General features: G+C 36.4%; 1 protein-coding gene and 1 non-coding gene across 10 annotated transcripts; both read right to left on the bottom strand.

Annotated features, from left to right (window-relative positions):
* Positions 1 to 89: 89 nt before the first annotated feature.
* Positions 90 to 11328, bottom strand: LOC100254267 (dehydrogenase/reductase SDR family member FEY). Of its 9 annotated transcripts, XM_059733917.1 has the most exons (11): positions 10671 to 11328; positions 10374 to 10427; positions 9989 to 10219; positions 8260 to 8526; positions 7858 to 7978; positions 7238 to 7355; positions 6966 to 7102; positions 5323 to 5424; positions 2129 to 2221; positions 1539 to 1611; positions 90 to 709 (listed from the first exon to the last, which is right to left on the bottom strand). In XM_059733917.1, the coding sequence occupies exons 4-11, from the start codon at positions 8463 to 8465 to the stop codon at positions 444 to 446; spliced, it is 1116 nt and encodes a 371-aa protein (XP_059589900.1). In that variant the 5' UTR covers positions 8466 to 8526; positions 9989 to 10219; positions 10374 to 10427; positions 10671 to 11328; the 3' UTR covers positions 90 to 443. The 9 variants fall into 9 exon arrangements, with proteins under 9 accessions (XP_059589900.1, XP_059589906.1, XP_059589904.1 ...); XM_059733923.1 differs by lacking the exon at positions 10374 to 10427; XM_059733921.1 differs by lacking the exon at positions 10374 to 10427 and having other exon boundaries at positions 8260 to 8589.
* MIR169X (microRNA MIR169x) lies at positions 10850 to 10974 on the bottom strand. The gene has a single exon (NR_127839.1). It is a non-coding gene; the product is annotated as a microRNA MIR169x (primary transcript).
* Positions 11329 to 14766: the final 3438 nt, after the last annotated feature.

Raw genomic sequence — 14766 nt, forward strand, 5'->3', positions numbered from 1 at the left:
TGCTTGTGACGGGATAAGTAATTCACTAAAAAAAGAAAAAGCATTTTCCCAAAAAGGAAAGAAAAAAAAAAAAAAAACAAACCTTCAAAGGCTGTAACTGAAGATTGATTAAAGAAACAACCATGGTTTAATACTGGTAGCTGACAAATTCTTCAAAGGGCAAGTGTTAAAAGTAAGTACCATTTATCATACAACTAAGTCAGAAGAAACCTTTAGAAGCAGGGGATTCCATTTTCTTTCCAAAAATGGATGGAACTCCTTCTCAAACTGTTCACTATTTCTTTCTTCATTTGAAAATATAACTTAGTGATTGATAAAAGTGGATTTCCTCAACAGACACCCAACCAGATATACATAGCAAAGCTAGTCAGCCATATGTGTTCGGTGTTCCTCACCTGGGAGAATGCCTACAGAGACGAATAATACTAACCATGAGATGAGAACTACTCCTCCGCCTGACCCCCGTATCGGCATTTAACTTCTTCTCCTTCTATAAGCCTCTCCACAGAATCAAGAGGAAGACCAATCAGCTCCAATGTCTTCTCCCACACTCTGTAAGAAGTTTCAATGTTGTGGGCTTCTTCTGAAGGATTTGTTGGATTACAATCCTGAGAGATGAAAGCAGAGACAGGCCACTCGTCTGCTTTCAACATTTCACAGTATTCTGGAATCTGCGGGTCAGTGGCTGCAAACAAAGCACTTCTAGAGCCTGCACATAGCATCAATCACAATGTTTGCTTCACATTTTTTCTGTTCCGCCCCCTTCTGTTGGGGGCTTTTAGTTTGTCTTTATTTTGCCTACCATAAGCCTATGCACAAAACCTAACCAAGGAGGTCACTAATGGGACAAGCCATTACAAGCTGAAGTAATTATGAAGCTATAGGAGGAAGTAACCGATTGAGGTTATGTGCTTAACAAAAACGTCATTGGTGAAGTAGTGATTAAGGGTTTGTTTGGTAACTGTTATTTAAAACAAAACAAACTTTTAATAAAAATCAATTTTTTTTAGAATTTGTTCTGAAAACATGTTTTTTTATAACAAACTTGAGGCGTTTTCAGTTATCATTGGTAGAGTGTTCCAAGCAAGAATTGAAAAGACGAAGAATACTTTGGAAACTTTTGTATCATGGAGAATAAACCGATAAAACTGTTTTTCATATTTGAGTTTCCAAATATAATTTTATTCCTGAAAACAATTGAGAACTGTTTTTGAAACTTGTCACCAAACAAATCCTAAATTACAATGGTTCTCCAATGTCTTAAAATTTTACAGAATAACACTCTAATACCCATGATAGAGGCTAAATTTCTCCTATTTTATATATGCTTATATGGATGGTGTGGTATTCCTGCAAAAAGGGTATCAATGCCTTATCATTAAATAAAACATTTACAAGGGCTAAACACACTGCTAAAAAAATGGTGGCTCCTTTCATCATGCATAAGGAGGTGAGTTTGTCCCATGCTATAAGATTGAGAATGCAATAGAATTTCATAATCGAAATAAAAAGATTAAGTATTGCTTAAGAGGACTCACCTTCTTGAGGAGTGAAGATAAAGTAGGGTATTAGATGATAAGCGGCTTGAACAATTCTAGGAAGATCCCTTGCCTGAATTAACAAAGTGAAGACCATAAGAGGGAAAAAAAATGTGCTGATGTATTTTTATTAAAAATTTACATAAAAGCTAGTGTAATTCAGACACTGATAACACTCGGAAGATCTACAACTCTGCAAGGTCAGCATCAGAGTCATCACTGAAAGTAAACTAAGAGTGAATGATGGGGAATCAGTCATTTGTAACTTAGTAAAAAATTTGGAGATACCCATTCAAAAGATAGGGACAACATTTGGCAAAGGAGAAGGAAAATCAGGTAAGCCTGGCATAGGAGCCTTTTTGAATGTTGTTGTTTTTTCCCCTTTCTGATCACATTCATACAAGGATTTTGGCATATATAGATCCAAAAGAAAAAACAAAAAAAAAACACACATAAACCTGCACAAGCACATCTATTTGATTATCAATATATACAAAAGAAAAACAAAAAAACACACACAAATACCTGCACAAGCACATGTATTTGATTATCATCCTTTAAGATAAAAGAATTGGAAATGAGACACTCACAACGTTTGTTTGGACCACTCCAGGTGACACACATACTACACTAACACCAGCTTCAGCAGGTAGCCGCTTATGGAGGACACTGCTAAACTGGACCTGCAATCCATATTCCACACTAAGCATCAAGTTCATTATTTACAATTAAATCCATACTTGAGCAAATCTTGTAACATTTCACCATTTATCACACTGCAGCCTTGAGTAGTAAATGATGTTTCAAGCCAGAATGATTGGAATTCAGAGCAAATGTTTGAAAACATTTAAATAACAAAAAGAAACAAACAAACAAACAAGGAGAGAGAAAGAGAGAGAGAGAGAGAGAGAGAGAGAGAGAGATGTGAAGTATACATGCTTTAGCATAAAAAAAATTTACAACCTTATTTGAAACACAAGAAAAAGAGAGAAAAAGAACATACAAACAAATTCATGCTGAATGTTCATTATTCTGACAAGCATGTTTAAAAAAATTACATAATGTGCACTCACCATTACAGGCAACCATACAGGGATAAGCCACATGATCGATCAATCATATAACATAAGTTGAATTTGGCATAGCTAATACCATACCTGACTATCGAATATGGCCATATGTTCAGTCTCTCTAACAAATACTTGAAGAAGAGATGGAAACTTTTTTGTTTTGATAAGTAAGCAAAGGTATTGTATTAATAAGACGTGCTAAAATAGCGGCCCAAAATGTACAAGAAAATGACACTCACCCCTTTACAGCTGAAACAAAAAAGAAAACTATCTAAACAAGATGTACAAAAAACAGTCATTCCTTCAACAGGAACCCACACAATCAATAAAATCTATTAACGTCAAAAAACCATCTTTTATAAACAGTTTGGTCTCCGACCAAAGTAAATAAACAAAAGAAGCTTTTGGCCTTTAAAAGGATTGTCAAAGGCAATTCTATTTCTAGCCTTCCAAACTGATCAAAACAAGCATAAAAGGCCTGCTTTCCACACTGTCCTGCGCTTTTTGCCCACCCAAGCTCCATTCCAGCCCAAGAAGGTCTCCCTTACTGATGAAGGGAACACTCAAAACACACCGAACAAGGTAAAAAACAGCTTCTCCACCTCCCTTGTCTTTTCGCAATGGAGAAGAAGATGGTTAATAGACTCTTCATGAGCTTGGCACAAAAAGCATCTATTTGCTAAGACCCACCCCCTCTTCTGAATTTGGTCCAAAGTTAGAACTTTTCCCCATGAAGCTTCCCAAGAAAAGAAAATAATTTTTTGCTTCACACAAGAGTTCCATATTATCTTCATTGGGAAACAAACTGATGAGTTCGACTCTAAGACTTTGTAAAGGGACTTTACCAAGAAGTTGTCATCTTTGGACTCCAACCACCTCACCCTATCTTCCTTATCCAACAACACTCCTTCCCCACACAAGCGCCCCAACAGGTTCTCCACCTCATCCAACTCTCAATCGTCGAAGGGCCTAGTGAAACGAGGGTTCCAACTCCCTCCCCCCCTTCCCTTTCCCCACTTGCTAAACCAGTCCATACATCACTCACCCATGCCTCTTTGGATGCAGCTAAAGCAAATAAAAAGGGGAAAGATTCGCACAATGATGAAGTTCCACACCACTTATCCTTCCAAAAGCTCACCCTCCAGCCATTACCACCACAAAAGATATTCTAGTGCTAACAAGGTGGCCAAGCTTCCTAATTGCTTTCCACAAACCTACTCCATACCCCTCCCTAACCTCATGGGAACACCACCCACCTCGATCCTCCCCATATTTCCCCCTTATAACCTGGTTCTAAAAAGCCTCTCTTTCATTTGCAAAACACTATGTCCATTTGCCAAGGAAAGCCTTATTGAGCATAGCAAGACTCTTAACTCCAACACCCCTTTTCTTTTATCTATACAAATTGTCGACCACCTCACTAAATGAGGTTTACGCTCAAGAGCCCCACCTCCCCACAAAATATCCCTCTAAATTTGCTCCAATCTCATTCTAATCACTCTTGGCAGATGAAGGATGAACGTAAAATAAATAGGCAAACTGGACAAAGTACTGTGAATCAATGTAATTCTCCCGCCCTTAGAGATATATTGTCGCTTCCACAACATAGCCAATCTTTTTCAAAATCTTTCGTCAATACCATCCCAAGCTACCACGGAATTAAAAGGAGCTCCTAGCGGCATTCCCAAGTAGGTGGACGGTAGACTTCCCACCTTGCAGCCCAGATCACAAGCCAAATCATCCACATTCTCCACCCTTCCCACTAGGATCAACTCACTTTTATCCATATTAGCCTTCAACCCAAAGATTACCTCAAACCACATCAACAACCAGCACAAAAACGTCATTTGCTCCTCCCACGCCTCACAAAAAATCAGTGTATCATCAACAAACAGCAGATGGGAGACCTTGACCCCTTCACCTCCTCTACCCCTTACTTGACAAGCTGATAAAAAGCCACCACAGACTGCTCTCGTTAAAAGATAGCTGAGGGCTTCCATTGCTATCACAAAAAGGTAAGGTGAAAGCGGGTCTCTCTGCCTTAAGACCCCTAGAACTTTGAAAAAAAACCCAATAGTGTTCTGTTAACTAAAATGGAAAAACTGGTTGTGGATAAACACCACTTAATCCACCTTAACCACTTCTCCCCAAACCCCATTTTCTCCATACCTGTAAGCAAAAACGACCACTCCACATGATCATAGGCTTTTGAAGAAGAGATGGAAACTAAAAATTATTCCATAAAATTTTTGAATTTTTGTTTGTATGCATGCACCCATGTTATGGGTTCTAATATAAGTGCTACAAGAACTTGAACACAGCCAAAAAGACAAAAAAGAAGTGGATGAAGGTAGTGAAAAAAATAAACAAATATGAATTTAGGATGTGTCCAACATGAAACTGACCTTGATTTAACACATTTCCAACTCTATTTTTCATTTTCTGAATGTTAAATTCTCATAAGAAGATTTTAAAGTTCTGTGAAGTACATACAGGGATATATATATATATATATCCTCTAATCATCCTGGATGAGATGAATGACAAACCTTTCCTTTTATCCTTTTTCTTTAAATGACAACCCAAACTCAGTTCGAAAACAAAATTAATTTTCTTCACAGAATGAAATATGAAAACAACCACAATCTAAAGGAAAGAAAACATTCCCAAGCCCAGAAACTATTGATTTAAATATGCCAAACTTTTGAGTGCACCTGTGCTAGCTTGCTGCTAGAGTATCCAACCAAACTTGTATATTTTCTTTTCCCAGAAACAACATTCATATCTTCCGTGTCAACAAAGCCAATGTAATGCATCTGCATAGAGAAAAATTGACAAACTGCTCTTAGAATTGTATGGGAAGAAGACAGTAACAAGTATGACATATATCTACAAATTACCAAGATGAATCAACTACTGCTTATGGATGATTATTAAAGCATAGCCCCTTATTTTTACAAAGAATGCAGGTCGGGTAACATAGGACATATCCCAAATGATAACAAAAAATTCACATGTACACTTGCACTGAAGAATGATTACTAACAGCAATATCAATTATTACTCGAAGTGAAAGAACACAATGCATTTATCTCCCATACAGAATCTCATTGATAGTAAAACATGTGAAGGAAATGGAGGGTGAGGCAGCCCCTGAAGCCTAAAACAACAAGGGAAAAACAAACCGAGCTCGCAGAGAAACCTCAAACCAGCTCTAGACAAGAAAACCACCCAAAGTGTGAAATAAAGTGATTGGGTCATCAGAAAGTAAGGCTTAGATATTCTCTCTTGAAAAACAATTTTTAAGACAGCAAAAAGGTTAAAAGGGTCTATAATGCTTCTCAGCAATGAAATTCCAAGAGGAAACATAAAAACCACACCACAAAGAAGAAACTAAAATACCCACAAATGTGGAATATAAGGTAATTGTTTTGCAGTGCAACATTTTATATAATCTATCGTAATAAAAATTGAATTCACGAGAAAAAAATAAAGCAGTCCAAGTAAAACAATAATGGGTTGACAAAAAGATCATCCTAACATGCTTCAATGCTTGATATCTTTATATTATGTAAGGCATATCTGGAAGAATAATGTGAACGGTTGGGTAAAGCGAGATGGAGAGGCTGAGACCTAAGTGGCTTTTCTCAAATGAAACATTCAGGGAAGCAGGTTATCAAGATAAAAAAGGTTTCCAGGAAGATGTAAAAAAAGGCACCATAGAAAGTTAATAAAAACAATGTGAAACACTTGAACTCAACCCTTTGAAATTGACATGCCCTCTCATAGATAAAATCAATGAAAATATAGAATACAAAATAAAGGACCCTAATTCATAAAGTTAAATTATTGCACAAAGGTTTAAACAAAAACGTTTCCAGAAATTAAAGAGGAAATTAAACAACTGCTTTTTGTTTCAATCATGATTGGTGTTACCCCTCCTGGCCTCATGTATTAAAAATACACCAGCCCTTAATTTTAGGAACAATTAAAATTACTATTTTAACTACAAATAATGTTTTTACATAATAAAAGATATATACTGATAAGATAAAATTAGTGATTTTATCCGATCAATGTGTAAACTGTCATGGTGAGCTAATGGATCAATGTATAAACTGCCATGGTGAGCTAATGGACAAAGGCTATAAAATCAATAACAAAAAGACTGATGAACCAGTCACATGCAAATTTTCATCACTCAACAAGAAAACAGATGACACTTTTTGATAAATTCATGAGGTAGTGAGGGAATTCTCCAATGTTTTATACAAATATGACCAATAATTGGCAAAAAATTGGATCACGCACATTTTGATTTATAGGTAATTACATATAAGATGGTTACAGAACTTACAACGGAATTCACATTAACAATTCGACTTGGAGAGCCTCTAATAAGGGATGGCAAAAGCAATATTGAAAGCAATGCTGGAGCCAGATGATTCACTTGCATGTGTTCTTCATACCCGTCCTTTGAAAATTTTTGTGGTTCTAAATACAAAAGGGAAAAAAAAAAGTGAAGTACTACAAGTTTGATCAGAAGGGAAAAAACTATTCACATTGTTTATATTATACATGAATACACAAAAGATGCAAAATTCTGGATAAAATGAAAAATGTAAGAACCTCCAATGGAAAATATTCCCGCATTATTTATAAGAACATGCAAAGGTGCTGATCGCGCATTCCACGCTTCACAAAATCTCGCAACAGAATCCAAGGAGAGGAGATCAAGTTCCATCACCTTAAAAGTTCAAAATTTTGTGTAAGTCAGCCATCTCACAGCTAAGAAGCTACACTGAACATTAAAATATTGAAACATTTAGCACTACAAAGAAACAAAGGATAATGCAAAAGTCAGCAGTATGCATGAAACTATAACAAATATTCAACAAGCAAAGATGCACAACTATTCAAAATCATGGGAAAGGAAAATTATTTAATTCCAAAATTAGGTGGAGTCTTAACCAACAAACCGTTTCCCAAATGGGGCATCTCAATATCTAGTATATTTTAATCTTCATTTAGGTAAAGTATTACAATCGAGAGCAGCATCTAGAATTTAACGAAGACGTTTGACTGCCCTGTTTTTTCCTTTTTTTCCTTTCTTTTTTTTATTTTTAACTTTGCCTGATTATAAAAAGTCAAAAGTTTATTTTTGCATTGATTTCTATTCAGATTTTAGACAAATTTAGAACTGAATACTATTCAGAATTTAGATAGAAAAACAATCGCTACTAAAGTACCTCAATGTTGAGAGGAAGGCCTTTCCCAGACCACTCACTCTGCCACTTCTGAATCAAATCATTAGCCGCCTTGGAATTTCTCACCGCCATAACCACATGCGCCCCTGCTTCCGCCAACTGTCTGTTCAACATACACACAATGAGTGAAGTATTCAATCCAACTGCCGTTTCAAGATTTAGGATTTGAACAAGGGAATACCAATCTTCTTTATTCCAATTAAGCAACAGTTTCTCGGTTTTATTTGGGGGGAAAAGGTACAATGACAGAACCACTTAATCCTACTGCAGCTTCAGTTGAGGGCTTAGGGATTAGAAAAACAACGAAACAGACGATCAAATAAATAAAAAATATTCTCCATTTTCACTTTCTGTGATTTTCTCGGGAAACAAACAGGGAGAGACCTGGCGATTTGGAGGCCGATTCCGCTGGTAGATCCGGTGATGATGCAGGTGAGATCGTGGAGAGGAGGCAAAGGCAAGGGGTTCTGCAAATGGCTGGCGGAGATTCTCTGAAACAGCATCTCGTATATCACATACAGCCATCCCCTCAGCCACTCCATCCATCCCAGCCCCTGCTTCCCTCCACTAGACGACGTCGTTTTCCCCATTCTCCTCCTCCTCCTCCTCCTCCTCCCACCCTCCTGTAGCTCCGCAGCTCCGCAGCTCCCACTGTACAGTGACAGTGAAGAATCAAGATCTGTCGCTTCTGAGTGTCGACACTTCAAAGATAATCTATATTCGTTCGAGCATTAAAATAAAAAAAAAAAGACATTTAGAAAATCCCATTATTTATATTTTATAAATGAATAATAATTTGATAATCATTTTTAGGGCTTATTTGGAATTTTTTATTTTATTTTTTGGCTTTAGTTCAAAGCCGAAACTAAAATAAAAACCACATATCTTAAAAGCACAATGTCAGTGTTGTAGATATTTTATTAATACCAATTTTAATTTGTTTGGTTGAATATTAAATTTTACGATTGAATGCTTTTGTGTTTCGAATTCGATTTTTTTTTGCATTGAATAGAATAGTTAGAGTTGACGAGATGTAGGTAGCCTGCAATTGCATAAACTCCAACAAGAAATTTTATTTGAAAAAGTTTATGATTGAATGATTTTGTGTTGCAAATTCGATTTGTTTGCTTTGAATAGAATAGTTGGAGTTGATGCGATGTAGGCAGGCTGCAATTGCATAAACTCCATGTTTCTTAGGATTTTTTTAATCACAAGGATTGACATATGATTCCGTACAGTATAGGACCTCGATTTTGTGTAGAATCAAGCACATTTTATTAAAAGAATCTAACACATCATGCTCTTTTTCATCGAGTTCTTGAGCTGGAACAATCTCAAAGAACCCTCAAAATCAAATCCATCAATATAGGTTGGGGAATTCGGTATGGTAACGTTTGATTTTCCGAGATGGAGGAAACTGGGGCTATGTTTGGTTCTCGGAGAGTTTAAGAGAAGGAAAATAAAGAGAAAAAATACAAGGAAAGGAGGAAAGTAAAATTTATAAATTCTTTTCCTTGTTTGGTTGTTGATGGAAAAGTAGTGGGAAATAAAATTGAATTTTTCATACACTTTCATTAAACCTTCTCCACTTTTTAAGAAAAGGGGAACATAAATCCTAATATTTTGTTTCCTCTTTTCCTTAATGTCCTTTTCATCACCTTTTTTTCATGGTATCCAAATGCAAAAACATCATTTTCTTTCCTTAGTATTTTTCAGCAACCAAACATAGCCTAGACGTTTAAAGAGAGTCACGAAGCATAAAAATTTTGTGATGAAGAATGAGATCTTATGCCTGGAATTTGTTGCCTGCAACACCCTAATCAATGGGTGTTCTAAGGGAAGGGAAATAGAGGTGGATTTATTGGTGAGCTAAAATCTATGCCTGAAGTTTGAGGAAACCAAGAAGGTAATGAAAAATTTGTTGGAACCCGAGACGCCATAGGATTTGGATCAGGATAGGTTATCAAATTTGTTTCCCAATTGTTCTTCCAAAGGATTTAAAAGAATGATTTCCTACCTAAAGGACATGCAATGGTGAAGAGAATGGATGACATAGCATGCAAGATATACAAAATATATGAAGATACAAACAAGGTAAATCAGGAAATCCAACCATAGTAGGGCCGAAAATTGTGTTGGATAAGCTTTTCTTCTGTTCTTGCTCCTTTTCCTTGGCGCTCTTTAGGCAGGGTGTTGTTTTAGATCTTGTGATGCTTGCTGCCCTCCATCTTCATATCATCTTTCCTTGAATAACAAAAACCACCTTATAGTGACTTAATTTTTGCACTTGATGGCCTTCGTAGATTCAAGTTAGATCTAAACTGATCTGTTTAGTTGCCGAGCACTTCTAGGAAGAGAAACAAAAACAAGAAGATTGATCCCATGTGATATTGTGCCAAAACATGATCACCCTTATGATGAATAGCTTGCCAAATGAATTTGAACATTAAACTGAATCGCAACAAAGATCGATATACAGCAGAGAAAAGTGAACGCACACTTATTTTGTTTTTAATTTTGAAGATTGACAGCTCCTCATGACAAAATTGACTCTGTAGATCATGGATCACTCAGTACTGGAAAGTTGTGGAAATAAACAACAGTGAAAAGGATACGCGGATAATACACTAGTTCAGATCATAGGTTGAAAATAATAAAAGCATGATTCGCAAACCAACTTTACAAACCTGTAAATCCATATGTGCATGTGGGCTGTGAACTAATCAGTTGATAAATACAACTCCCAGATATTAAATATATGACGCCAGATTGCAATGATCCTGATAAGAATGTACCTTTTTTTTATATGAATCCGAATGTCTGTTCAGCACCCCAACCATATATATTCTCATTCCTAGTAATCCCCTGCTTGTGCAACTTGCTGGCTCATCTCTATCAGATTTCAAATCCAATTCAATGGGATGGCATCAACCTTTTGCCCAAGGAAGAGAAGTAGGTCTCGCATGAGAGATAAGAGCCGGTCAGTTTAGCCGAAGGAATGACTGCCTAAAGACCACGGAATCGCTTTGTGGATAATTACATTCAGTGTTTTGAAACCTGGTGGATTTAGGCAAGTCATCCTTGGCTACCAGACGAGACTCTTTATCTTCATACAAGGCCTCCTTCCCTCTGAATACACATTCTGCAATTGAATGATGATAACTTGCAGTTCAAAGCCTCTATTTATAGTGTTCCAATAGCTTCATATTTTAGTTCCTATCTGACCCCAATTATATTTTCCTCATGGCATGGTTTTTTCTTCTATTTTTGCAAATGTCCGGTTATCAAGGCACCCATGAAAGAATATATTCTGGTTTCCATTAATGATCATTTGGATCTCGGTGTCTTGATGGCACTCATGAATGAAAAAGGACTTTTGAGCGGAAAAACATAACGGAAAGAAAGAGTGGGAAAAAAGGAGCAAAAGCTTTACTCTGGTAGTGTCCAACTGATGAAGCAACTTGCATGTGCACTGAATAATTAATCTAATCTTTAGCTCTTCCAAAGGGTGAAACACAATGTTCATTGCATGATCTTATCTCCTTCTCACCATTTCTTCCTAGCTATTTGAGCCTCTCAGGAGATGCAAAGTTTAACATTGCCAATATTTTCAAAATGCAGTTTTCTTTGTGAAAGCAAAATGTTATTTAAAGTATTTTTAGCTTTGTGACGAGTCTTGTTTTCTACCAATAGATGGTATGAATTTAGTGTATGGAAGTTCTCTCAACCTACTTGAATTTTCTCAAACTGGAAGATGCCCAAATCAGACTTGTTGCCAGCAGCCTTTGACATTGAAATGCTAGGAAAGTAAAAATGTTTTGACCTCATCAAAGAGGAAGAATAGCGAAATCCCTATACGAAAGCTTGTTTGATTCCTTTAATAAAGTCAGGCTTTCAGCTTTCTGATAAAACCCCAATGAAATGGACAAAGAGTCACCTCTCTCCCACTCCTTTTTTTTTTTTTTTTTCATCGATCACTTTATGAGCTCATTATTCCTATGCTAATTCAATCAATGTTGTACGCCCACCCAAAAATAGCCTTTAACTTATCTCCAGAGCTTGGATTCTGTCCTATTTGACTTGTGGTATTTCACTACACGATGCATTGAACTGTTGGAATTGAATAGAGATAGCAGGTCAAATTCAATGCATTATTCCAGGCTTCTTGAATTAAAAAGTACAGCAGTTACGCAAGACCCTTCACTTGCATTCAACTTTTTATTCCTTGTCTATACCATGGAATCAGAACGATATACAGTACTACTCTCTATGGAGTCGTGGATTTGTCTAGTGTTTTCTAGATGACAGCACCCCACAAAATTACCTTTTGCTTTTCCCTCAGTTCATGTCTTATACTGTAACATTTGTCTCTAAGAAAGTTTTCGGTTAGGTTGAGTTGTGCTAAGCCTCTCAACTGTGGACATTCTCTCTGAAACTTTGGGGAGTAAGCCTGCAATGTAGCTCATTCTGGGCTCATGACCAGCCCAACACTAGTGAACCTGAACTAAGCCCACACAGTCCTAGGAATCTATATATTAGGCTGGGCCAACACATTGTCTCAGGGTCTAACAGGCCCAATCTTAGGCTTGAAAGTTTCTATTCCAACAATTCCTTGGGCTTGGGGCAAATCTTAGGTTATAGCGCGCCCAGCTCAACCTACCCACACACGGGTTTGGTCCTTAATTTTTGCAGCATTCATAGTCCACACAAACTCTTGAAACTTGTACTAGAATATTTTAGGGCGTGATGAATACCCACTCAATTGACTCAATTCTGCGTATCACCCACTCCAACCATCGAGAAGTCAATGGATTGAACCCTCGTAATCAATTACATGGAGTAGGGCTTACTTCTAGAGTTAACAATTATTTTATGCTATTAAGTATGCTATTGACCCGGAATGAAGATGGGCAGTCAACAACCGTTAATTATCATCTCCCATGCCATTCAAAGTTTTCTAAAATTATATCTACATCCATATACCTGCATGCTGATGATGGCATAGTTGAAAAATATATTGCCTAAATGAGTTGGTAGTTGAAATATGTGGAGGAAGCCTCTGGGAAGAAAAGTCTTCTAAGGCATATAGGCTTATGTGAAAAGGAGATGTGGAAAACTTTTCCTAGTACCAAACCGGGTCCACTAGAAAAAATATCATCCCAGGCTGTTTCATGTACGTCCAGTCTGGTCTTTTGTTCATCTAAGATGGTGAAATCATGTATTCATAAAAGGGTTCAAAGTATTGAAAACTAGGTGGGGTTGTGGGATGTACTTTTTTGAACATGGCCTGTAACAAGAACGATGTGGTATAGTATAACTGTATCGAGTGGTAGTCTGCTTGATGTGGCATCTCTCTCATGAATTTGATGATAGTGTTGCTTTGGCCGGATACGGCATTGATTTCAGATTGTAAGTTGGGGGTTCTGCTCACCAAAAGTAAAAGCCTTCAAAGTACCGTGTGACACTGCTCATCAAGGGTGGACCCAAAAAAAGGAAAGTGATTCATTTTTCATACATCATCTTTCACTAGTTCTTTATTTATCTTCCATTTATATATGTTTAATCTGATTGTGATAGGGTTGTTCAAGGTTTATGTATATAATGAATAGTGATTAAGTGTGATAAAAAAATGGTTTATATTTATTAAATCTGATTTTTTTTTTATGCAATTTTTTTTATCATGTAATAAAATAATAAAAATGATGATAAAAGTGATAATTCATATTTTACCTTAAGAATTTTTAGTGTGGAAGCAAAGGAAAATGATACATCAACATCATCATCATATAGAAACAATGGTCTGGTTCAGTCTGGATATTGATATATTAGGCACAGAGTAAATGGATAGAAAGTAATATGGTATAATCTATGATTGGTCAGCAACATGATAGCCAGAAAAACGTATTGAATCACCCTTGAACAAGTTCTCCAATCAAGCTTTGATAAATAGTTGGATTGGTTTACTTATAAGTTATATGCAGGAGAAGAATCAAACATGGGTAAGCAAAGAAATGTGGCCAGCATTAGTCCTCGTATAAAGATGTACTGCAGAGTGTAGAGCGACAGGCAAAGGCCTCCACGCTTTCCAAATTGCGATCCACCCATTGGACAGAAACCGAGTCTGGATGACGGCACAACTTTGGAAGTTTCATCGCCCACCTGTCAATGACTTCATAAAAGTAGCCTATTATTGAAACAAAAGAGCCTGGCCCCTCACCCCACTACCCAGGTTCCATAACTCATCCCCATTTCGGCTCTTCTCTCTATTCCCCCTCCACTCTCATCTTTGCTCCCATCTCCCATAAAAAATTTACTCCCACCTCCTGGAGGAAACTAACTTGAGTCTAAATTGTTAATATCATACCTATTCACTCATATAAAGTCTTTATTTTGAACATTATTTGTTCAAGGTAAATAAGGAGACTTTGAAAAAAAGAAAACAATAATTAAAAAACATATATTTATTAAAACATAATATTTTAATTTTTTTTTTTAAATTTAAGACACTTTCAAAAAACCCAATTTAATAGATAACTTCAACCGAATTTTCATATTTAAAGTGACATTATCTTTTAAATTATTGTATTTTTCGAATATTTTTATTTCTACCACTAATTTCTACCTTTTAAAGCTTTTTAAGGTCAAATGCCATATATAACATTCATTTCCTTTTCATTTTTTGGGCAAATTTTTATAAAATTGCTACCATTGAAATGATGGATTTTTGCGATAGCACATCTTGATATTTCAACTTACATCTTATTTTGCATTTTTTACATTAGTGGTTAGAGGTTTCTATTTTCAATGATGCCTCTGTCTCTACTTTTAACATTTTGGAAAAGACAGTTGTCCTTTTTTGGTTTTTACACATGAAGCATCTCCATAAAGGGT

The sequence above is a fragment of the Vitis vinifera genome, chromosome 17 (genome assembly GCF_030704535.1).
Source record: "Vitis vinifera cultivar Pinot Noir 40024 chromosome 17, ASM3070453v1".
In the NCBI taxonomy this organism is placed as follows: domain Eukaryota; kingdom Viridiplantae; phylum Streptophyta; class Magnoliopsida; order Vitales; family Vitaceae; genus Vitis; species Vitis vinifera.